This window comes from Sturnira hondurensis, unplaced genomic scaffold (assembly GCF_014824575.4).
Source record: "Sturnira hondurensis isolate 20B ecotype Veracruz unplaced genomic scaffold, ASM1482457v3 Scaffold0022215, whole genome shotgun sequence".
Taxonomy (NCBI): domain Eukaryota; kingdom Metazoa; phylum Chordata; class Mammalia; order Chiroptera; family Phyllostomidae; genus Sturnira; species Sturnira hondurensis.
In genome coordinates this window covers 11,379,167-11,404,352 of record NW_028094846.1, presented here as the reverse complement: position 1 = coordinate 11,404,352, position 25,186 = coordinate 11,379,167, and the positions used below count along the sequence as shown (strand labels likewise).

The 25,186-nt window shown below is 43.8% G+C and overlaps 2 protein-coding genes and 1 long non-coding RNA gene across 7 annotated transcripts in view; 1 reads left to right on the top strand and 2 right to left on the bottom strand.

The window, feature by feature from the left end:
- The window catches only part of DHX9 (DExH-box helicase 9), a 42,955-nt gene extending 36,873 nt beyond the window's left edge, over window positions 1-6,082 (bottom strand). The window contains exons 1-3 of one of the 2 annotated variants that reach the window (XM_037035257.1): window positions 6,020-6,082; window positions 2,616-2,748; window positions 1,847-1,987 (exon numbers count right to left, since the gene is read on the bottom strand). In XM_037035257.1, the coding sequence (XP_036891152.1) occupies window positions 1,847-1,987; window positions 2,616-2,726 (252 nt within the window). In that variant the 5' untranslated portion in view covers window positions 2,727-2,748; window positions 6,020-6,082. Of the gene's footprint in view, window positions 1-1,846; window positions 1,988-2,615; window positions 2,749-5,931 lie in introns of both variants that reach the window. The other variant, XM_037035256.1, reaches the window with a different exon arrangement.
- NPL (N-acetylneuraminate pyruvate lyase) overlaps window positions 1-25,186 on the bottom strand; it is a 55,089-nt gene that overhangs the window by 10,548 nt on the left and 19,355 nt on the right. For 3 of the 4 annotated variants that reach the window (XM_037035260.1, XM_037035262.1, XM_037035261.1), the window contains exons 7-13: window positions 24,615-24,707; window positions 23,717-23,865; window positions 23,543-23,589; window positions 21,182-21,266; window positions 18,275-18,314; window positions 14,061-14,886; window positions 4,947-4,952 (exon numbers count right to left, since the gene is read on the bottom strand). In XM_037035260.1, coding sequence (XP_036891155.1) covers window positions 14,705-14,886; window positions 18,275-18,314; window positions 21,182-21,266; window positions 23,543-23,589; window positions 23,717-23,865; window positions 24,615-24,707 — 596 coding nt within the window. In that variant the 3' untranslated portion in view covers window positions 4,947-4,952; window positions 14,061-14,704. The remainder of the gene's footprint in view (window positions 1-4,946; window positions 4,953-14,060; window positions 14,887-18,274; window positions 18,315-21,181; window positions 21,267-23,542; window positions 23,590-23,716; window positions 23,866-24,614; window positions 24,708-25,186) is intronic. The other variant, XM_037035263.1, reaches the window with a different exon arrangement.
- On the top strand, window positions 10,849-12,000 carry LOC118979228 (uncharacterized). Its single transcript, XR_005064870.1, has 2 exons — window positions 10,849-11,380; window positions 11,594-12,000. It is a non-coding gene; the product is annotated as an uncharacterized LOC118979228 (long non-coding RNA).

The window sequence follows — 25,186 nt, the reverse complement described above, 5'->3', positions numbered from 1 at the left end:
TCTGGCCTGAAGTGGCTAAGAGTTTGGGGAAACCAAAGCTGCTAGTAAGCGGAGGAAAGCCTGGGAAGTAAAGAGGTTCTGTGTACGAACCCTGCCCAAAGCTCTAGCTCTTCAACTACACATACACAGGACAGACCCCAAGCTGCCTGGCGAAGGATCAGAATGCTGAAGATTGGAGCTGTTACTCAAGAGCAGTGTTTGCAGGCTGAGTCCAACCAACTGCTTGCATCACAACAAAAGCAGCACTCTTTGGAGGAACATTATCTAGAGTCTCCACAACACATTATTCACAATGCTCAGAATACAGTACAGTGTTACTTGACATAAGAGAAAAAATGCAATGAACAAAGCCAAACCTGAGATGATTCAGATGTCAGAATTACTAGCCAAGGATTTAAAAGCAGCCACCGTAACTGTGCTCAATAACACAAAGGAAATTCACTCATATTATGAACATATGCTTTTAATGAATGAAAAAGGTAAGGAATGTCACCAGAGGAGGGGAAAGCTAAAAATTCTAGAAGTGAAAAAGTATCTGAAAGAAAATTCACTGGATGGACTTAACAGCAAAATGGAGGTGACAAAGAAAATAATCAGGGACCTGAAGATAATCATTTGAAATCATCTAATCTGAGAAACAGAGAGAAAGTAGGGGGGAAAGACAGCCTCAGGGACATTTGGGTTAAACATACACATTAACACAGGAGTCCCAGGAAAGAGGAGAGAAAAAATGAGGCAGAAGAAATGATAGCCAGCTCCCTAACAGTGGTGAAAGACACAAATGTATAGATCCACGAATCTCAAGCACGCCCCATAGTTTGACTCTGATGTGACTAAGAAAACTGTATCTAGTCACATTATAGTCAAACCATGGAAACCAAACATAAAGAAAAAAACGAAAGCGACCAAAGAAAATAACACACTACATAGAGAGGAAAGTAATCTGACTACAGGTGACTTCCCACTAGAAAACAATGGAGGTAAAAAGACAATGAAATATTATCATTTTACGGAAAATACAGAAAATACATGGAGCAACAGCCAATATTTTCAAGTATTTGAAAGAGGTGCAACACTCTTTTCAAGGCCAGAAACAATGTCAGGGTCATTTTGCCCAGTCCCTTCATTTTACAAGTGGGCAAACCAATGTGATTGAGAATCCTCTAGGTACCTAGTGGTACACGCACCAGAAAGTCTCCTGACTTCTGAGTCAAAGGCAAAAGCCAGAATACAAAAATTCAGTGAAAATAAATTGTAATGTGAACCCTTTCTAATGTCAACCATTCTTCTATTTTGGTGAAAATTCAAATTTCCTTTTTAATTAAATGAGAAATAAAGTTTATTTCTTAAAAACAGTACTAGAAAGGGTCTTTGCTGCATGTTCACACATACGATTAAAATAACCGTGGTACCAAAATCCCTGGAGTGGTGTTTCAATGCAGGAAATACTACTTTCTCTCTGCTCTACAAGAACGTGTCAACGGGACCCAATATTGTGTCTTAAAATGTCACTGACTTTTATATTGTCTAACATGTTATCTTTGGAAGTACGCAGAACACAACAGGCTCTGAAAAGTCAGATAACAAATGAATGAAACACATAAAACCCCAGGACATACAGAGTAAAAGAATTTCCTGAACCCACAAGTCAGCGCACAGTAAGAATGAAATCCAACCCTCAGGAACTCACCCCAGTGCTCCGAGGAAACCCGACGCCAAGGTACACACTGAGGAACACTTGAATATATTTGAAAATAACAATGAAAAATTGTCAAAGTCTCCATGAATACTGGGTGAGCAAAACCTCAGGACACACTCGCTCAAGTGTTTGGCTGTAAGTACCTACCCCAACAGCTGGGACTTCTTCACTCTTGACTTCATTTATTCGAACCAAGTAGTTAACGAAGTCTCTCGCAGCATTGCTCTGCGCATCTTTTTTATTGGTGGAATTGCCCATGCCAATGTAGTTGTATCCTTCTACTCGAACCTTTAACAGTCAAGAAAACAACTTAAGAGACTGGCCTGGGTAATTTTGGGACTTAAAAAAAATCATAACTCAACAATGCCTTACTCTGTAAATGCAGTGAAAATAACACACCTACAGGAATTCAAGGACTGTCTGCCTTATGAAAAAGCTTCAATCATTCTGTCTAGTAATAAGCTAATTCAAAACAAGAATATTAACTTATGTGGCTCAGAAATCCTCTACTCATATAACATAATGGTCCATTAATAAATGGCAACATTATTTTATAAGACCTAAGAACAAGCTCCCTATTTGTATTTATTTTAAACACTTAGACCTAAAGCAATCGAGAATTACTGCACTTTCTACAGGAGTTAGAGAAAGTGCAAACAGTGATCGAACTTTTCTGTTCAGTACTGCTAGTCCGTCAAAGAGGAAGATACATGTTCTAAGTAGAAGAATCTACCTAACAGACTGTTTTCAAAGTAATGCTTACTTGAAAACCACTTATAAAGCTATAAAATAGCAAGCAAGTCATAATAAAGAACATTATCTAACACGCAACACATAAACATTTCCAAATACCAAACAATGTTCTTTTAACATTGTTCTTTTAACATCATATCGTGTAAACTGTGTCCTTCAGTACCTCGCACATGAACTTCTGCCTGTTTTTGTTCCCCACCGCTCTGATTTCGTAGGTTGGGGTCATCTTCCTTTTGCCACACCAGGCATACAGAAAATTTTTAACATCACCCATGATTCAGGTGTCTTCTTCAGACCTAAAAAAAAAAAAAAAAAAAATCAAAAACTTCATTATTTATTTATAAGAGCAAACACTGGAAATTACCAAGCAAACACTGGAAATATCAAAACTGAAATTTACCAAAAATCTAGGTTAAATACAGGCTATTTTATCACAATTCGATTAAAATTGCCTATGAAGAAATTTTAATGACTTAATCGAGTCTATGATATGTTATAAATAAAAGAGGAATACATTTCTGTATTGTATTCTGTATTTGGAACTTTAAATTTCCTTCCTAAATTTGTTTCTCCTCCCCACCCCTAATTTGGCCTATATAATATTAAAAAGTCTATATGCATAAATGAAGACTGGAAAAGAAATGTCCCCCAGAACGGTTATCTTTGGGTAACAAGGGACTTTTATCATTTCTTTAAAAGAGCTTATGCTACGCCCTACTTTTTACAACGGGCACCTCATGTGTTCTAACTCATTCAATCCTCACGACGATGGCAGATAACATTACACGGTAGGTGTTATCATCTCTTCACAGAGGAAAGAACTAGGACATACAAAGTTTAAGTAACTTTTCCCAGTAACCTGCTGTGGGGCTTATATTCAAACTCAAACTACTTACTATACTAAGAAATGGTCGTGTATCATTTTGTGTATGTATCCAATATTTATTCTCATGCTGATGATGTCTCCCAGCAGACCCTCCTCAGAGTTGTGGGCTGTATATTGTAAGCCCAAATACATTAAATATGCAGTACCTGAGCTAAAAACAGTTATCTGTTACCTGAGATCACTCCTCTACACCATGTTATTTATCAGTCTGGGGACATTACGTCTTCTCCAAGTGGAACATACCATACATACTCCCCGGTTCATAAGACACCAAGAGACTCATGAGCCTAAGATATGGGTCTAAATTACAAGCAAGATATCTGAGGCCAAATTAAAAAACCCCAAATGCTACGAATTTAGTTTGCTGTGAGAAGAAACCCCATAACTAACATCAAACCTTTGTCTTCTGTTAATGTCTAGGTGCATTTTGTTAACACCCAAATCTAATGTCATCAAACTGGGCCCTGTTTATATAAACTTGTTCATTCTGCACCCACAAACGAATCCCGGGGACATTCTATTAATGGAAAAGCTGTGGAAAGCTGAAGATGTCTATTCACTCCACCTTTGAATAAGGTGGAGTGAATAAAAACTAAAAAGCCTTCAGGGTTAATGAGTAACATAAAATAGCCAGAACTACACCATCAATTTTCTTCTTCCCTACGTATGTAGTTTCATCTAACTCCATAATATTCAATATTAATGATGCCCAAAAATATATTCAAAATTTAGTCCTTTCTAAACTACAAAATCTCTAAGCTACAAAACCAAAAAAGTTCATCAAACTACAGCACCCAAGTACTCATCTGAATGCTAACGTGACAGCTCAAATGGAATTTTAAATTTCCTTCCCAAATTTGTTCCTCCTCCCCACCCCTAATTCCAGGGTTCCCATTCCCCTACATGGCACCATTATGCACCAAGTTACCCATACGGTCAACCAAGTGGGAGTCCGAGACTCCCTCGAGATCCTCCCCAGCTATCCTTACAGAGCCTTTACTCCTGCCAGACCGTATCCCTGGAAGATCACCTCCATGAACTATCGTTCTTAACACTTACGACTACTGTACAGAAGAAGCATTATCACCATCCTCTTTTCACCAGCCAATAACCTGAGACAGTGACTTGACCTAGAAGACAGAGGCCCTAACTGGGAAAGGCAGATAGTCTGACTCCTAATCTACTAAACAACTCTGCCTCCCAAACGTTATCTGTTGGATGAAAACGTGGCCACACACTGAAGCTGACAAGCTCAGGGGAGGCCAGCATGGCAGACCCCACAGACTCAGAGAGGAAGTGACCTCCTAGGATGGCCTGAACGTAAAAATTATTAAAAATTCTTAACTCAATGCAGCCATGGCAGGTAGTTAGGTCTTAGGCCTGTGGCTTCCTTGACAAAGGTCACTTTACCTTAAGTGAGCCAGTCTACTGAATCTTTGCAACTAGATGACAAACTTCTGAAATACCAGAGTGATCTTTTCCTGACCCCTCGGGGCCCAACCCACCGCAGAACCCCTCACTGTCACCTTGTTCCCCGCTTCCCATCTCCACACGCTGTGAATGTTAAGGATCAACTACCCTGTACCCACCAATGTACAAGAAATATACGCTTCTCTGTTTTACTTTTTATCCAAGCCCGGAGATTTCCCCAGTTCACTCTCTCCCACCCCCCTTCATCTTCCACCAGTGATTCAGGCAACACCCCCACCTCTGGTTCTAAAGTATAAAATAAGCTGTAAAACCGCCACTCTCCAGAGCATTTTCTCAGTCCTTTGAGATGTTGCTTCCTGGCCGTTGTCATCAGTTTGGCTCAAATAATCTCACAAAAATTCTTTACAGGTCTGGACATTTCTGTCCGTCTCCTCCCCCACCACTACCGCACACCTGCAGGACTGCAATGTCGTCCTGAATAACTCCGTTTCCACTCTGGCCATTCTCTTAAATCCTTCTCACCACACTGCAGTCACGTGGCATTTCCAATCTCTGTCCTTAAACGCTAACTACTCCTTCCTACCTCTTGTTTGTCCTCGGTCTGCAGGCTAATGAGCCACTCTCTCTGCTCCAAAAGGCCTTCCCTGTCCGCCTTATGCAGCTCTCCACCTTCACACTCCCCAATGTCCCATCTTGATCGAAACCAGCGGCCGTTTGTTTTCCTATTGCCCCCGATCGCCACCTCGGTGAGTGAGGGGCAGGACTGTGCCTAATTTGTTTACAGCTCCATTCACACCACCTGTAGTCCAGGGCCCAGAATTTGCGGCACGAACGAAGGAGGGACCCTAAACGAGTGTGGCATCTGGCGGGCTCCCCTTTTGCTGAGCGGGACAACGCCCCGCCGGGCAGGCCGGAGAACGAAGTGGGGTTTGGCTTCTTCAGAAACAGGACTGGGAACAGACGGACGAAAGGCTGGAAGCCCCACGCGCCCGGGACAGCACCGGCGTGGCGAGCAGCCCGCAGCCCGCAATCCCGGTAACCGGCGCCGCGGCGCGTCCCATCCCCCACCCGCCACGGCCGCCCGCGCTCCGCAACAAAGGCCGGCTGCAGGGCGAGGGGCCCCACGCCGCCACATTGGGTGGAGAGGACGTCTTTCCCCTACCGGCCTCCGCTGCCTGGTACCCGGGAGTACAACCCTCTTAGGCCCGTCCGCGGCTCGTGACTTTCTCCGAGACAAACAGCAACCGTACCCTAACCTGCATGGAAGCGACAGCGAAATGGCTCCTGCGGCGGCGGCCGAGGGGCGGGGTCGGTGAGCGTACGCATGCGCAGAAAGCGAGTTTGGGCCCGAGGGCGCCCAGAGGGAGAGGCGGGGCCGGGGCCTCCTGTGGTCTAGATCAGCGGGGCTTGGCGAGGCCATGCTCACCTGTGCCTTACCTTACTGGGAGAGTTGCGGTCCTGTACCATTTTAATGCAGCGAGATCTTGTGTAGGGGCCTCTAGTAGATGAGGTGGCCTTCCAAGACAAAACTGGAAGTCTTAGGTGCTAACTCTGTAGTGTTGTTTTGATCAAATGAGATGGTATATCAGAGGCGCTTAGCTCAGTTTTTGGCAGGTAATAGGCGTTCAGTAAGTGCTATTAATTGTAGAGATTCAGATAGTGTAAAAGAAATAAGCTCAGTGAAGGCAATAACTCTGCCTGGCTAGCTCAAACTACTCACTGCAGTGCCTGACACATTGCTAAGCGCTCTGCAGAAACTAGTTTAGTGATTGGATATATCCTGCAAGGTTGTTTTGGCTTACATTGGAGATCCTTTTGTCTTCAGAGTCTGTGGAATACTTTGTATTCTGACCTACTGTAGTGGTCACTGTTATATTTTTAACTCTAGTTTTTCCCGTGAAGGCAGCAATGCAAAATATATCAAGATGGGGTTGTTCCAGAGAATCCAAACTAATCCATTTATCTGGGCCCATCATACCCTTATTTTTCACCTCTTTGATTGAGTTTTATCCTAACTCTTCTAACTCATAGTGATCATTCCCTTTAAAACTCTGTTGCTCTTACAATCAGAATAGCAGTTCAGCATGTATTCATTTTTTAATTTCCTCTGTGTATTTTTTCTCTTCAATTAAGAGTAACACAGCCCTGGCTGGTGTAGCTCAGTGGATTGAGCACGGGCCTGCGAACCAGACGATCGCAGTTCGATTCCCAGTCAGGGCACATGCTTGGGTTGCAGGCCAGTTTCCGGCAGGGGTCAGTTCCCTGCAGGGGATGCACCAGAAGCAACCATACATTGATGTTTCCTTCCTCTCTCCTTCCCTTCCCCTCTAAAGATAAATAAATAAAATATTAAAAAAAAAAAAAGAGTAACACCATTAAGGGCAAGATAATTAATTTTTTGTTTCTTTGTACCTTTCCGGGTGTTTACACCTGCAAGTGACATTTACAATAAGAGAAACCCAACTAACATAAGTGGAATGCAAATATTTTGAATTAGATAATGAACACAGCAACATATTAAGTATAAACAAAAATTTCCGAGGTGGAGCTTGAGCTTCCAAGGATTATAGAAAATTCTATTATTGAGTTGGTTCTTAATTTAGCCCGTGCACCCGAGACCTGCGATCTCCAGGGGATTGGGTGTCAGTGACTGGCATTATCTTAGCACCCTCTGAGATCTTCCTTAACATTTGTGGATGAAGCTTCAAGACATGCTCCCTTTTCTTTCTTTTTTTAAAATATATTTTATTTATTTATTTTCAGAGAGAGGGGAAGGGAAGGAGAGAGGGAGAGAAATATCAATGTGTGGTTGCCTCTCATGTGTCCCCCATTGGGATCTGGCCTGCAACCCAGGCATGTGCCCTGACTGGGAATCGAACCGTGATCCTTTGCTTCACAGGCCCGCGCTCAATCCACTGAGCTATACCAGCCAGGGCTCCCTTTACTATCTATACCTCTTTGACCTACTGTTCCTTTAAAATCACTTAGTAAAAGGCTCTCTCATTGTGTTATTCACTATTTTGAATAGTCATACATGGGCCATTCACGAGCGTGTGAGTATTTTTCATTCCCTGTGGTCTACTGGTAGAGAATGCAACAAAAATTCCCAACTTGAGAAAAAAATATGAGGGTGGCACTATAGTCTGGCTCTGGTAATAATACATGCACATTTTTGTTTCAGTTCTTGCCTTAGGTTTGCTATCATTTTCAACTTTAGTTTGTCAGCTATTAGTTAAACTGTTTGGCATTGGTGGAATGTTTCTCTCTGTCGTATAAAGAACATATATAGAATTGCTTGGATAACTACAAAAACTGATAATAGCCAACACTTTACTATGCTTATGATGTGCCAGGTGCTGTTTTAAAATGCTGTTTTTATATGTATTACATCATGTAATCTTCACAATAATCCCAGAAGGCAGACATTGTAATTTTCATGTTATGGATGAAGTAATAACCGAAGGACTAAAAAGTGAAATAATGTGTAGGTCATGTAGCCAGTAAGTGATGGAGCTGAGACCTGAACCCACGTGGCCTGGACCTGAGGTCATAAAAGTTACCACCAACAGGACAACCTTGCCTCCCGTACAACCACGTTACACTATTTGCCATTTCGCACTAAACTGAACCCAACTCTCCACTACATCAGTAGGTCCTTGGTCATTGAATCTTAGGGATAACACTGGAGTGCTAGGAGGTTGTTGACCAGAGAGACCTGGCTCTTCTCGCATGTAAAGAATTACATATCAGCAAATCTAGTAGCATCTAATCAGTGTATTAGTGGCCCGTTTCCATGGAAGAGAACGGGACTGGGTAGAATAGGGGGTGAAAGGCAAAGTTTCAGGGCAAAGAGGGGCAACAAAAGCAAGAGTGTCTGAAGACCAGGGTGGCACGCCCCTGGGCAGCCTGAGGCCAGGTGGCAGAGGCCCAATGGCCTGAGAGCCAAGAGCCCCTGAGCCCCCAAGAGAGAGCCTAACTTGTTTTGAGGACCTACCCTTTGTTCTGAGGATTTACATAGTTGGTGAGATAGGAGGGAAAAAATTATATATTGATTAATGGGTAAATGCAGTGCCAGCTTCCCTGGGGGAATGTGACTACCCAAAGTTAGGTATGTGTCGGGGTCTGTTAGCCGGAATCCTTATGTTGCTTCAGACCCCATTTGTTCATCTTGTTGTAAAACAAATATGTGACAGGAGGCAGTTAAAATTAGGGCACTTTCCAGAGTTATTTATGGGCTCTTTCTGTAAGCATCAGGAACTCCCTCGTAAAACAGATAGTGACCAGAAGTAGGTAATTAACCGAAGCTTAATGGGCTTATGGGCTCTTTCTTTGGTCACTGGGGACCCTTTCCCACATTCAGGCCTTGGAATGAAAGCACAGTTTCAAGGCTTCCTTTCCCAGATAGTGGAAATGCTACATAGAATTTCAAGGACTTCCCTTCTTTCTTGCTAACATAGTGTTTCTCGAGATGTTGGAACACCTGGCAGTATTACCAGACCAGGCTCAGGACTGCTGAGTTAGGACGTGAGACTTGTTTCCTTCCTCCTCCCTGCCTCGGTTTACTATTTATTCTGATGGGTAAAAGGTGTTTCCTGGCAACCAGGCCGTTAAATGCTGGCCAGTAACAGTATTGCAGTCTCAAAGTTCTTCCTTTGCTGTCTCCTGCCTCATAGTGTTGTTAAAAGTGAACATATGGCCCTGGCTGCTGTGGCTCAGTGGATTTGAGTACCAGCCTGTGAACCAAAGGATCACTGGTTCAGTTCCCAGTTGGAGCACATGCCTGAGTTGCTGGCCAGATCCCTGGTCGGGGGCGCATGAGAGGCAGACGCACATTGATGTTTCTTTCCCTCTCTTTCTCCTTCCCTTCCCCTCTCTCTGAAAATAAAGAAAATCTTTTTTTTTTTTAAGTGGACATATGAATTTAAGATTCTTGGTGTGAAATAGTCTGTCACACCAAGACTCACATTCTGGCTCTGCCAGAACCGATTCGGACTCCGGCCAGCAGTGTCCACGCTGTTGTGGGTGCAACGAGCAAAGTCACACGAACTGCAGAAGTCCTGTGGAGAAAAGGGACAGCACGGACACTCTCTGAGTGAGAGAGCACCCCAACCCTTGCCTGGACGAGCTTTTATTGTTTTCTGGGAGCACTACACCAAGGAAGGTCCTCATTCATTATGTCCAGGCAGTAAGGATCAAACAATAGATAACATGGAAAGGATTATGAGGGCTTATTCTCAGTCCGGATCAGTTAGCTAAAGGGCCATAAGACTGAGAAACAAACTCATTTTATGCCTAGACAACTTATCCAAAAATCGAGGGCATTCTTAGCAAAGCAGTGTCATGGGATTTTATGCATTCTTTCTCAGGCCAGATCGCCCCGGGGAACTGCCCATTCCTGCTCAGGGCTGCCCCGCCCTCCAGCATTGTTTCAGGCTTAAGTCAGGCAGGGGAAGTAAGGCAGCCAAGAGATTAGGAGACTCCTCACAGACAGAATGAGGACTCAGGCTATGTCAAAGCCGAGGGGTGAGGATCCATCACCTCCTTTCTCTATAGCCCCCCAAGTCCTTCCCTGAGGTCACCTTCCTGATCATGCCCGTCTTAGGTTGTTCTTCCCTTGAGGCATCTTACCCACCACTGGCTAACCAGTCATCCACCGGGAGCCAAGCAGGGTGAGGTGAAAAGGGGCAGAGGTGGGGCCCCTTTAAGGAAGATAAGCTTTGTCTCCTCAATGGCTTATGGTCCCAAAGTCTCTTTACTGAGTCTTAGCCATGGGGGGTGAGGTTACAGCTTCTAAAACTAGGCAGGGTAGTTCCCAGCACAGAAACGAGTGCGACCTTGGCTAACATATTTCATTCTCTTTGCCATAGTTACTTCATTTTGAAAATGGGAAGATGCTATATTGTATCACTTCTAAAACACATGTTTGGAAAAACATTTTGAATCCACTGGAATGAGATGGCACGTCATCCTTTGTCAGTATTTTTTACTTTCTCCTAGGTATACATAGAATAGTGTATAATAATAAATAGCATATGAGATTTGGTGAAATAGTATCTATATCATAAAGTAATTATACAGAATAAATATGTCAATTTCAGTTCCTGGCATTAACCGTATCAAAAACTTTTTTTCTAAGTAACCCCAGCATCTGAAGAGCACCCTGTTTCATTGCACCCATGTGAGTGAGAGGCTGAGGCCCCATCAAGAGCAAGAATGGTAAGTATACAGACATGGGAGCCAGCCATCAGTGTGTCCCAGCGCACAAAGCAATGTGCTGCCCTGTAGGGACAAAATGTACCAACAGAGACCACCCCAGGAAGAGGGCACGCTTCACCCATTAGGCGTGATTTTGTTAACAAAATAACACACAACACACAAAGCTGATCAGAGGCAAAGTTTGGATTATTACTTTAAAGTTTAGTTTTAAATGTGTGTTACTACACTAACGCAGGGCTCAAAAGTCGGGGAGGTTTTGACCTAACATGAAGTTCAAACCTAACACTCCTGGCCCAGAGAGAGACACTATTGAATGGAACTACGGGCACCTACTAACCGAGCAAAAATACAGCTGGCAAAGATAAGGGCAGACCTGAAAGGTGCTAGACATGAAAGTGTAATGCAGCCCTGGCTGGTGTAGCTCCGTGGATTGAGTGCGGGCCTGCGAACCAGACGATCGCAGTTCGATTCCCAGTCAGGGCACATGCCTGGATTGCAGGCCAGTTCCCAGCAGGGGACTCATGAGAAGCAACCATACATTGACATTTCTCTCATTCTCTCCTTCCTTTCCCTTCTAACGATAAATAAGTAAAATCTTTTTTAAAAAGTGTAATGCAGTAAAATAAGAGAAAAGTTAAAGCGCCTAAATGGAATTAAGAGTGGCACTGTTAATGGCTTATTATTTAGGACTGATGACTTCAGTGCAATGAATGTCACAGATGCGGTGTCTAGCGTGGCCAGCAGAAATGGCTGTTTCGATCTTGAATGAAGAATAAGGTATATTTGCCACCTTTAAAATTATTGCTATTCATTGAAATGCCTATTTATTTTTTTATGGCTTGCTGTGCATGTTATTATTTTGCCAGCTAATAGTTAAAAGGTTCAGCGGTGATGTAATGTTTTTCTCAGTTGCATAAAGAACACACACTGAATTGCTTGGATACCTATAAAAACTAGTGAGAAGTAACACTCCCCTGGACCTGTGATATGCCAGACACTATTCTATTCATTTTTTTTAAGTGAGTGAGCATGACATTGAAGGTCATTCACAAGTATTATTTTTCTATATCCATTGTACTAGTTTCTATTGAAACATTTATATAAGCTCTATGGCTACCTGTACAGAAATTTACTCAAGTTCATCCATTGTACTAGTTTCTATTGAAACATTTATACAAGCTCTATGGCTACCTGTACAGAAATTTACTCAAGGTCATTGGACTTTGTAACATGCTTTGTTCCACTTTTATAGTTGTATTTGTTTTCCCTAATTTGATGGAAATTAGTTTAATATTAGTTTGGTTGGCTTCTTACGTATGTGGTCATGGAAGCACCATTTTCACATGGGCTGTTACGGTTGCCGTATCAAAGTGTGGGGCTATATTTCCCCATGCATTTGTTTGAGCATTTTGTTCCCTGCTTTATACCATATCATATCAGCCTGCACTGATTCTAATAAATCTGCACTGATTCTAATAAATTTCTGTAGGGTTATGGAATGTTACTTTTTTTTAAGAGTTTATTTATTTATTTATCTTTAGAGGGGAAGGAGAGAGGGAGAGAAACATCAGTGTATGGTTGCCTTTTGTGCACCCCCTGCTGGTAGTTAGCCTGCAAGGAACCGGCCTGCAACCCAGGCATGTGCCCTGACTGGGAATCGAACCGCAATTGTCTGGTTCGCAGGCCCGCACTCAATCCACTGAGCTACGCCAGCCAGGGCTTGGAATGTTACTTTTTTCAGTGTTAATTAGTTTCCCATATCCAGAATTTGTAATTTCCTGCTGATAGTAGTACAGAATGTACTGTCTTTGCATGAACCAAAAAAAAAAAAAGTTTTCCTCCTCAAACTACTTCAGAACTTTCAAAAAAGGTAAATGGGATATACTAACCCATTAAGGGACAATGACTCTCAGATTAAGACACAAAGCAAAACATAAATTTGCTGTATTTAAAAAGAGGTATTTAAGTGAAAAATTCCAAAAGCTTGAAAAAAAGATGAAGGTGCTCTAAATAAACCTATCTCGAAAAAATACCAAAAAAGTAAAAAATGTTGATTACAATAAAACATTGCAGTGCTACCAAGAAAGAAAATGCCTTAAAGGTAACAAAAAAGAAATGAAGAAATGAATCCCAAGAGGCAAGAGGACCCTGATTCTTGAGTGCTTACCTTAGGAGAGTCTCTGCGGATCATGGAGGAATTTAAGCTTCCACTTACTGAAAGCTGCAGGGGGCCAGGAGAGAGGAAACAAAGCTGGTGGGTGCCCCCAGTGAAGAGGCTGCGGAGACCCCCCCCCCAGCCATGCAGCCGCGTGCAGCCAGAGTGCCTCACAGCTCCAGTGAAAAGGGAACCATAGCAACAATCAAACAACAACGAATGCAAAGCAAAAGTAACAACAGTGAAACAAACTCAAGAGAGGAGCACTTGAAGGAAATGTGTCTGTTGCAAACTCGATGCTGGGTAGAGAGAGGGGAAAGAAGACTTGAGTATTGGGTTGAATAAAATATTTCTCATGTCATTAGTTTTGACATTGAGAACTAAGTTCAAAGAAAACAGTAAGTGTATAATATCCCAAAATTTTACTTTTGATTAAAGGCATTACTGGTAACTTACTGCTGCGTGATATTCATTTCTATGGAGTCGGATGACAAAGTGCTAAACTCTGCTCTGCTCGGGTAGTCACGTTTGTCATTTTAATCATCGCATTGCTCTTTGTGTTCCAAAGAGCTCACTAACCCTCTTAAAAATTCTCCAAGCACTGGTTTCAGAAAATTAATATGTGATTAATGCATAGTGTAAAACTGATCAATCTCCTGTGGCTGAAGACGAGTGTGACTCCTTGCAAGCGTGCCTGGGAAGTGACAGTAGCCCATGGACTCACTGCAGAAGGGACAAGGCCTGCGCTCTCCAATAATCCAGGGTGATGTGGGGGTGACACTTCCCTATCAGTGTGGGGAGGGGAAGTTTGTGGTGCCGAGCAGAGAACTCTTTGGTTCTTTGAAACTTGGAGCTTTTAGGAGTTCTCACACAGCAACAAGTGAAGACTTGAGTCTTTTCCTTTGTTATGTGAAAACCACCCTAATGGGCCCCTTAGAGGAACGGAAGCAAGTCCTCACCTAACACAGTGTTTTGGGGAAAACCTGGGACATCACAATTAATCTGAAAGCAGGTATTCTACAGTTAGACTGAGCAGCCGAGTCAGCTGGTGTGTTAATGCGATAGTTGTGTGTGGTTAAGTCGTGTTGCAATGTGGCATTCAAGTTAGCACGCCCGAATAAATGCCACAGCTCGGAGTTTTCCTAGATTCCAAATGAATATTCATTAAAATGAAAGTACATTCTAGTGGTTTAAAATGAGAGAACTTTAAAATAGGGTGAACATCCAGAAATCAACATAATGGGAGCTCCCGAAGGCAAATGGAATTAATTACAATTTTCCTTTTGATTCCCTTTCATCCGCGTGGGTGGCCATTTCTCTACACAAAGTTCGCACAATGTTGAATGACTGAGGGCCTACAACTCCGTTTACATTTTTCACCCCTTCAGAAAACAAAGCTTTTTAAAGATCACAGTAGGTACTTAAATGCTTGTTGATTGATGGGAGAGCTCATTTGACAGGAAAGACTTTAGTTCAAGGTCATCTATAGAGTCCTTGAGAAATGGATGCACTCTCCAAGGTGGGTTACATCGCAGTGTACACACCCCGACCTGATAGACGGGCATTAGCTGGCTTCCAAGTCGGCATTCTTTGAGTCAGGAAAGCAAAGGAAATCCAGGCTCTTCAGTTTAGCTTCTGCCCTATCTGTGAACTCCTTGGAGGCTTTCTGCAGCGGAAGCCGCGGTGGGCCCATGGGAACCCCAGACACCAGCGTCATGATGGCTTTGGTCTGCGGCACTCCAAAACCTGTACAGAAAAAGTAAACAAGGACAGTGTGACTGGGACTGTCCGCTCCACCACACACATCCCAAAGACGCAATCACATCCTCACAGTGACTCTTACAACAGCATAAGGTGGGCTGAAAAGTGGGAACATTTCTAGTCCGAATGGCAGACATAGAAGATATAGGGAATCCTTCTTCCTGCTTCAAATATACAGACGTGCTGGGGAAAAGGTTTTTAACCAGTTGACAAGCTGCAACACAAAACAAAATAAGCCTCAAAGGCAACAGCAAAAGCGGGAAGGAGGGACGAAAGTCATCAGGAATAGAGAGGTTAGAGCAGCGAGGCACTGAAGCCAAAAGATCCATGAAAATAATCTGAGTCAGGGGCATATTGCTGTTGCCCAGACGATAAAGGGCTCCATCACTGTAACAGAATTTGGCTCAAGCGTATCTAAGAAGGCCCTGAGAAATGCAATATTTAAGGTAGTTTATGAGTCAAAGCGGCTGATCTGGGGCTGGTGTTACAAAGCTGGGGCAGGAATGCAAAGCAAGCTTGGGGTCTGTGCATGGCGAGGAGCTGGACTAGAACTCCTCGGGTAAAACTGGTAGCCAACCTTCCATGAAAAGCAAGAAAAGAAAATCTGGCCCGCTGGCTTCAGGATAGAGGCATAGCCCTTGACCTGTGCCAGGGCTGCAGAGGAAAAAAGATCATGTGAAAGAAATCCCAAGCCTGTGCTATATATGAATGACAGATTCGTATTTGCATTATGCACTTGGTGTAGGTACCAGACTAAAGAAAGCACTAAATAGAAGCCCAGGCATGGATACATGGAACAACCCAACAGGGACTGGATGAAAGAAGGTGAAGGGATTAGCCAAAGAACATGTATGCACAGCCCGCAGTGACATGCAACAGTGTGCTGATGGCCAGAGGGAAGAGGGTGTGATGGAGGGGGAGAGGCGGGCACAAAGGGAAGGAGAATGGGACATCTGTAATGGTGTAAACAACAAAAAGTGAAGGAAGGAAAGAAGGGAGGGAGGGAGGGAGGGGAGGAGGAGGAAGAAGGTAAGAAAGGAGAAAATAACCTAGATTGGTTAGAACTGGTGAAACCACGTGTCCCAGGACAGGAATACACAAAACCCCTCGACAGTACACCTCACAACCTAGAGGACAATGGGCTCCCCGGTAAACGACAGTCCATCTGAAGATGAATTCAGAGTTAAAAATTACAGAGCAGAGCGCATGAGGAGAAAGAAGCTTCATGAAGGTCAGCAAATGCACAACTAGCAAGTTTCACCGCCTGCAAACCGATGATACAGAATTCTGCAAGAGACTTCAAAGAGGTAAGAGAAATAGAAGCCATAGGCTAAGAAAAGGACATATCAGTAAAGAACAGGAAAGCCTGAAAAAGAAACACAGCCAGTGAAAAATACTGGAAATAAAAAATAATCAGTGAAAGTAAACATAGCTAAAGATAGAATCAGTGATTTTGAAGGTAGACCTCAGAAAATAATTCACAATAGAGATAAAGATATTTGTGTGTTTTTTTTTAACTGTCTATTGCCTTTGGACCCACGGTAACTTTCTTTGGCTAAGATAACTTAGTTACAATAGCACTTTAGCATTGGGAAGTAAAATACTAGAATGTCTAAATGTACAGAATATAGTTTGATGAATGCAAAATGGCCCTCCCAGGCTTATTGTGAGCGGTGGGATAGGGAGCTGCCTTCATGATAGGGCTACCGGTTTCTCAGGATAAGTTTCTCTTGGACTAAACCCCCACAGCTCCAAGTCCCAAGACAGTCTGAAACGAGCTTTTCAAGATATGTTTTTTTACAGCATGAAAACTAAGATTCCTCTTTTAAAATGCAAACATTCCAGAAAAATTTAATCATTTCAGGTGATATCTTAGAGCTATATTTTGTAGATTATTGCTGAGTATTATGCATACAGGTAAACTTTTAGTTCTTTTGAAAATTAAATAGTTCAACATCTACTTCAATGCACTTAAGGACCATGTAACTATCATACCAAACCCACAGTTCTGAAAAAAGCATTGCTTAGGGAAAGAGAATAATGACAGGTCATTAATAGTACTAGAGGCACACAGATACAACAAAAATCAAGAAAGTGGAAAAGCAAATGGACTCTGGCTGGTGGCTCAGATGGTTGGAGTATCATCCCGTACACCAAAAGGTTGTGGGTTCAATTCCCAGTCAGGGCACATACCAGGTTACGGGCTCGATCCCTAGTCAGGGCATGTACAGGAGGCAACCCATCTAGGTTTCTTTCTCTCTCTCTCTCAAATCAATAAAAACATATTGTCCAGTGAAGATTTTTTTAAAAAGCAAATGGGAAACATTGTCTTTGAAGGATTGAAAGCGAACTAAGAAGCCCTAGAGAACAAGAGACATAGTACCTACTAGGTGCTTTGGGCCCAGGAGCAGTGGCCAGGATAAGTCTGAAAAGGCTCTGAATGGGAGGTAGGAGGTTTGCCAAGAATAAACCTAAAACATTTCCTGGACTGAACCCAAGTTCTTTTATTTATTTATTTATTTATTTATTTAACTTTTGTTCAAGTACAGTTTTCTTTCTTGTATTCCCAGCCCTGCACCCCCCCCAGTGCTCCCCACCCCCCTCCCATCTCCACCCCCCATCTTAGTTATTGTCCATGTGTCCTTCATACTTATTCGTGTGAGTCCATCCCCTTTTACTCTGTGCTTCTCTCCCCTCTACCCTCTGGACCCTGTCAGCATGTTCTGTATTTCAGTGTCTTTGGTTACATTTTGCTTGCTGAACCCAAGTTCTTGGGGAGGGTCAATCTCTTGCAGAAGTAGAGCGAATGGTAGCTTTTGCCATGTGCCACAGTATCAGACAAGGGACTTTGGAGATGGTTCTCTACTCGATTTCACTACATTTCCCTCAAATTTTACATTTGTCCTATTATCCGATCCTCAATCCATTTAAACTCAGTTGTGTTGACGAACTCTTTTGAAGTTGCAAATACTCTTGGGAGAGCTGCCAGTCATTCACAATTGAGTAAGATCTATATTCACACTGCCTTCCTGAGATCAGCCGCAGTGGGGTGGGAGAATTTTAATGAGAAGAGGCGAGTAAAGGGAGGGAGTGCTGACAGTGCAGGAGAAGAGGAACAAAAAAAAACACCGAAAACGGCATGTGCCCAGGCTGGGGAGGCGAACAGGGTGCTAAAGTGGCGGAGAGAGGTTTGAGAAAGGGTGCCCCAGACCTTCAACTGGGTTTACTTAACCATTTTATCAGGTCTGTCCTGAAGGTTAGCGTCGTAAACAACTCCGTTTGCAACGGAGCGTGAAAAGGTGTTCCCATTGAACCTTCAGACAAAGTCCATTTCCTTTACATTCTCCAGTAGCAGACCAGGCAGGAAACTTACCTAGTTTGACCACAAAGTTGATGAATCTCTGAATACAAAACTGGAAAGGAACAAACAAATCTGTAGTCAGTGTTACTGGACTATGATAACAATTGAAAGAACTTAGAAGTCAAGTTAGAGGAGCCCCAGGCCAAAAGTCCACGCACCTTAATTTTCTGAAAGTGTCAAGAGTGAAGAAAACCGGCCCAGTAAGGATGGTTGGAGATCCATCCAGGGCACGGCAGGATCTTTTCAAACAGTTCAGCTTTACAAAACAGACCCCCCACAGAAAAGAAGTTCCGATGATGGGATTGCGCCATGGAAATGGCAGAGAGGGAAGACAGCCTTGAACCCATCAAGCTCACTAGGTAACCGTGTCAGACAGAGCAGTCGTTTCCAAACTAGGGCTCACTGACCTCTGGGGTACTTTCCACAATACCCAAGGGGCAAATGGCCAAGACGAAGATCTATGGGAGTCAGTTTTTAGACACTCAGCTTCTGTACGTGCTACCTTCCAAAGTGATCAGAATAAGAATTCACACATAACGGAGTGGTGGGTTGTCCTTTTATATCTCCCCCTCTCACAGTGCTGCTTGTTCTTCCTTTTTTGAAAAAATAAGGACATACCTCCCACATCACTGCCCTGGGACACGTCTGGGAACCAAATAAAGGAGCAAATCAAAATGTTGGCATTGGCAGTCACAAAGACAGTGACAGAGTGATTGCTCCAACTGACAGACAACGAGACCTCTAAAAAAAACCCGGAGGTTTTCGGTTGTTTGCTTTCAGCGTGGCTACTCAGGTTGTAAGCTGAAAAGCATGATCGGGCCTTCTGATTTTTGGCAAGGGACTCCAAAAGAATCGAGTGACATTGCTCAAGCAAAATCCCCTCCATTCTTATCTAGTAGTTTATATGGACAGGGGTTCCCAGCACTTATTTTTCTACAACAAAAACCAGAAGTAATGTTGGTGCTGAACTTGAACTCACCTTAGCGTTAAGTAGTACTCATCCATGATTTCATGAACTAATTCACACAAAAGGACTGCCATCCATCTCATTAAGAGATGTATTTTCAACAACTTTTTAATTTTATGCTGTTTTAATCAATCGTATAGTTGTAATAAAAATTTAAAGCAGAGCACAACTGTAATATCCAGAGGCTTATAAACATAAGTATATTTTCCCCCCTCACTCTCAAACTACAGCACATCACATTCACAAGCCTGCACTTTGCTGCTTTTTTCTACGTAATATATCATGGAGATCTTTTCAGATCTGTGCATATAAATCTAGCTCATCCTTTTAAGGTGCTGTGTATCATTTGATTGTACAATTCAAAAGAAGCTTTTAACCATTTCCTTATAGATGGATACTTGGGCAGATTCCATCTTTTGCAATTCTAAATACTAGAAGGAACATCTTTGTACATGTGTCTGTTCACATATGTAAATATAGCAAATGGTATTCAAGCCCCTGAGAATGACTAAGGTCTACCCCAATTAGTTACTTGACTGCCTCTTCACTGGACTGCAAACTCCTGTAGGGCAGAGACCAGCTTTGTTGAAATTCTGCGCTCAGCTCAGCCCCTGGCATATGTGTGCATGAGCAAATGAGACCTACTTGCTCTCGCCTTCTGTGAGCAGAAACAGAGAAGACGGTACACTAACTTCCTTACGAATACTGTGTTGAGAAGGAGGATTTATTTGAGCAGGACTAAAGGGGGGAAAAAGAGATGGCGACTGGATCAGCCAAGAAAGGAGCCACTAAGGGTCCTCCTCCCAGCTGTTTCTCAGCCCCCTGCATCCTGTGCGCTCCCTGTCTTTCAGCTCGGGACAGGTTGCAACGTTCAGAAATAACTTCTTCTGGGAAACAAAGGAAAAGTAAAAGCATGAATGCAAAGAGATGGCAGAAGCCACACAATTCACACCTCTTATTGTAGTTGAAATCAAAGTCATGCCGATTTTTAATTTAGTTGGCATAGCTTCCTAAGTCCCTACCATGTCCCTGCTCTGAGCTCTACCTGGGCTGAGGCTGAACAAAGGTAAATATTTAAATAAGCGATTGGAACTCTAAGTAGGGAGTAGATTCGGGCTGGCTTAGAGCTCAGGGCAGGCCACCTGCTCTGCTCTTGCTCATGTCTTCCCTTCCCACTTAGTTTCTTGGGACACTCCTCTCGGTCACTTTCATCATCCTGAAACTCCGTGTGCCGCTCGGCCTCCAGGAGTCTTTCTCTCATGCGTACCCTACTTCTTTCTACTTCATCCATTTACAGGAAGCACGCACACCACCCAGGGGTTGAGACCAGCTCTATCCCGTGATGCCCTTTGTTCCCTGGACAGCTGGGACAGTTTGCTGTCACAGCAAACTCCTGTCACAGCAGCCACCGCTTCCCCTGGGCTCCTCCCTGTCACAAGGGAGTTCCTGCTGCTTTTCCTTCCCGGCTTCAAAGCCAGTGGCTCCTGCTTCCTGCTTAGTGGATGTTTTCTGTTCTCAGCACATTTTCATGGGGAAGAGGACTAACAGGCTCTCACTTTGAATGATGTCTCCCTATTGTAGGTCAGCAGCATCACTGCTTCTGGTGACTCAGGTGTGACATCCTCAAGGGGATGGCATGTGGTTGTTCTCCCAGAAATCGATCATTGCTATTTTACAATTGCAAAAGTACTTTGAACACGGAGTAAAAAGATTATGTCCAGGAATATCAGAGGAGTCATTCCAGTACGGGGCCTGCCCTGATTAGACACATGGGGGCACAGATGATGGGCACAGGTTTGGTTTTAAACAAGAAAAAAGCAAGAAACAGGAGGCAAGTAAAGAAAGAGACGGCTGGGCGATTTTAACGAGGTGGGTATGGTAGGATGAGAGAATTCACAAGCGGGGAAAGCACAAAGGCTGTAATGCACGTAGAGGAGGAAACAAAAGTTAACCTGGTAATGCAGGGCCGAAGAGAGGTCCTTCCGTTCAAAAGCCTCCAATATCTGGTTCGTCTTTTTCCCCAGGTAGTTGTAGGTGCTGGAAAGAAAACAGCACGTGCTGTAGGGTCAACACCCGGTGGGAAAGGTCCGGATCGCCAACCCCCTCTGCGGCCTACAAGGCACAGAACCGGTTCTCTAGGACGTCTGTTTTCAGGCTCTAACCTACCAGAGGGTCAGGTGTCTTCAGTTCTGACGTTTCCAGCATCACTGAGCTGTGCCCAGAGGATGCAGAGAACACCCAAGCGGTAAAGAAAGTGAAGGAACATGGGAGAAGGATCGAGTGAGAAGAAAGGAGAAGAAAGGAAAGGGAGGTGTGTTTAGAGAGGAACCACCAGTCAACCCCTGGCCCAGGGCACAGAGACCGGAGCTAGAATAGATAAGAAGCGTGGGTAAGAGGCAGTGTCTCAGGTGAGTCCTGGAGGCTTTAGGCTGAGGAAGTGGGTGGAGGGCACACTACACACAGTACAAGGGGCAAATCCCAATGGATCGCCTAAATTCTTAAATTTAGGTATTACCTAGAGGTCAGTTTCCAGAAAATAGTAATGATAATAAAATAAGAGGCCATTTATTGAGTGCCTATTATATGCCATGTGCTTGACACAAACCGTGTCTCATTCTCCCCAGGCCCTGCAAGGCAGGCCTGGTCTTCCTTGCACTTTGAGGAAGCTGGGGCTCAAGAAGGGGGCTACATAGGGAGTTATCTCGAAGTTTCCATCCCTAGGTGCAGCGCTCCGTAACGAGTCAGCGCAAAGGGAGGTTATTTGATCTCAGAAAATGTTCTTGTGCATTAAAAAGAAAAAAAGCTCCGACTTTAGCAATAAAAACAAATACCTCAGACTAATCACTAAAATCTCAAGAGAAACCAGAAAGATAGCTTATAAAAATTTACAGCTAGGATGTTTCCCCCTTTGTTAACAATTTCTTGTAAAGTAAATTAGTATGAGAACATAGGTTTATCTTGTACCAAGAATAGAATGTTCTTCATATATGTAGACCCAGGAGGCAACAGCAAGGGGTTCCAAGAATGTGATGTTTATATTATTGTCTGGTAATAAAGTAAGGAAATGAAAATATCATAGCTGAGAAAAGTCACTTGTAGGTATGAAGCACTCCTAAGTCCCAGTGTGCGCATGGATGGCTGAGGGCTTCCAGAAAACTACATTCAAATCCCAGGGGTCTTAGCTGTGTCCTCAGTTAGACAGAAAGGAACAGGGTAATAAATTAAGAAGACAGGAAGTCTAACCAAATGTACTCTGCTTATAAATCATGTTGGCAGAATTAAAATGTCCAGCACTGAGGCCAAAAAACCTCAGGGTCAAAAAAGTCATACTTCCCAATGGGGAAAATGTTTCCACGGTCAGCAGATGCTGACCTTGGTAGATACGGCCCTACTGTGATGATGGATGATACAGCCCCTCCTAGCTTGTGAACAAGCCATTAAGACGATCTAATTCAGTTACACCTCATCAAAGCCACGCTCACCAAGACATGCTATGAATATTACTTTGCTTCCCCTGTACATTTCCCACAGGGAAGAAGTGCACGTTCAGTTAGTGCGAGTATTTCAATCCATCTGCTTGCAGGCACATTACTAACGAATTAGGTTAACACGTGCAGTGGACATGCTAATCGAATTGCCTTCTCCCCTAAGCCTTCTGCTGAGCCTCTGTGATTCTGCTTTCCTGGCCTCAGCACATAGGACCTGAGGCGCATACTTGGTTATCTGGTGATATCTTGACGTGTCATGTATGGGCAACTGCAGTTGAACGTGTGTGTGCGGAAGCCGAAAGAGCTCATCTGGAGAGAAAGAAAGAGCGGGAAAGAAAGAGCTATGCAGAGAAATGCAGAGGTGAGCATCTCCAGAGCACGGCAGATGGATGGAGACTGAGCCGCCTTGGCTGTTGAGAGCCTTGTACTTCTGGCTTCTCATCTTCTCTTACACCTGCCTACACTTCCTTTTCTTCGGTTTTATGTAATTTCCTAGTGTTTTATAATAATACCTTAGTGCACATACGCTAGTCTGATTGGGTTCATGTTATTTGTAACCGAATAATTTCTGACCAAGAAATTCTGTGTGTGCCCTGAGCTCGCATGCCTGACCTCTCACGGCAACAGATGCTCCTAATAACAAAAACTGAGTTGCGAAGTGATGCTTAATTCCCTACCAGTGGAAGACTGTGGGGAAGAAAGGCAACTTCTATAGAAAAGGTGTACATGCGCGAAGTATTGCTACTTAGAAGGAGAACGCCTCTCTGGGGGGGCTTTTATACACTTATACACAGATGACCACTGGGAGACATGCGTCCTGCTTACCTGCCTACGGCTCCCGTTGCTCCCATCACCAGAGCACTCAGCAGTTGCTGGTTGGAAACAAACAAAGCGTATTTACTTTCATGAAAAACAGAGAGAAGATGTGACTCCATAGACAGCTCCAGAAATTGTTCTGGGGGGAGACTGGCCTGTGGGACATGCCAAGCAGTGACTTACCTCATCCACCCCAAAAAGGAAAGCAAAGTGTCGCTGGCGATGCTGATCGACGCACTGCCCGAAGTCTAAGAAATCCGTGTCACTAAATTTCAGCCCTCGGAAGGTGGGGATCTTCTCCTGAATCCCGTCCAACAACTCCTCAGCGCGAACTGCTCAAAACAACAGGCGCCTCGTTAATCTGCCCACCTCCAGAAAATACCAAACAGCATCCTCATGGCCTCACACATACGCACTGAGGTCCCAGGAGCTGTTCTCAGCCTGAATTGACTGCGGGTTGGACACGACCACTTGCCCTCACCTGGCAGGTCCTACGTGTTATACTTGTCCAATGCTAGCCCCGAGTCTCCCGCTCCCTGAAGACTATCAATGACTATTTATAGAGGACAACTTCTATTTTTATTTTTAAGAAGGTTAGACAGGCATGGAGTTTTAAAAATAATCTAAAACATTTCATTTCACTGTGACAATCTTCGCACTGGAGGAGTTGAGTGATGATAACAGAACAGCTAGAAGAAAAGCAAGAAAAGGTCAGAGACCCTTGCTGGGTGCCAGGCTCCAGGAGGGCACAAGGTAGAGAGACGCAGTTCTGTCCCAGTGGGGCTTCCGGCTGTGTCTCCCTGCATGAGAAGGAGCGGGGTGTGTGACAGACACAAGGTGTCTTGGAGTCGACTCCTCCTTTGTACTCCCCTTCCATTGTCAGCTGGTGTCGACGACGCCTGTAAGGACTGACTTATTTCCAATGGGAGTGGCTTATTTCGGAGCAATGGGAACGATCTAGTCAATGGTGCTATGCTTCGACGACATGGGGTTGGGGAGAAAGAGTGAGTGGGGCTTCTCTGGGCAATAGGGTAGGATGTGAGGGGGCAGAGAAAGAAACCTGGAAGGAAGCAGTACTTACTCTTCACCCCTGTTATGAAAGGGATGTGATAGTAATAAAAAGGCAGTTCTGGAGCGGCAGCGGCCACCTCCTTCAGGAAGTCAGCGAGGTCATCTGAAAGAAGAGCCGGCAAAGCTGTCATGCGAACACGTGTGACAGACTGGCTTTCCCTGGTAGATGAACCATCTCATGAAGTGCAGCCATCTTTTTGGAAGCCCAAATTCCTGGCCTGTCTTGCCATCCCTGACATCGCTTGCTGCAATATCTTTGCAACTTACTTCATTCAAAGTTTTATTTTCCTTTCTGTAGAAAGACCAAAAGAGACTATCACTTCCTACCATTTAATTTTTTTTAATATTTATTTATTCTTAGAGAGAGGGTACCATTTTATTTTATTTTTTAAAAAATATTTATTTATTCTTAAAAAGAGAGAATTGGAGGGAGGAAGAGAGAGAAACATCAATGTGCAGTTGCCTCTTGCACGCCCCCTACTGGGGACCTGGCCTGCAACCCAGGCATGCACCCTGACTGGGAATCGAACCAGTGGCCCCCTGGTTCACAAGCTGTCACTCAATCCGCTGAGTTATACCAGC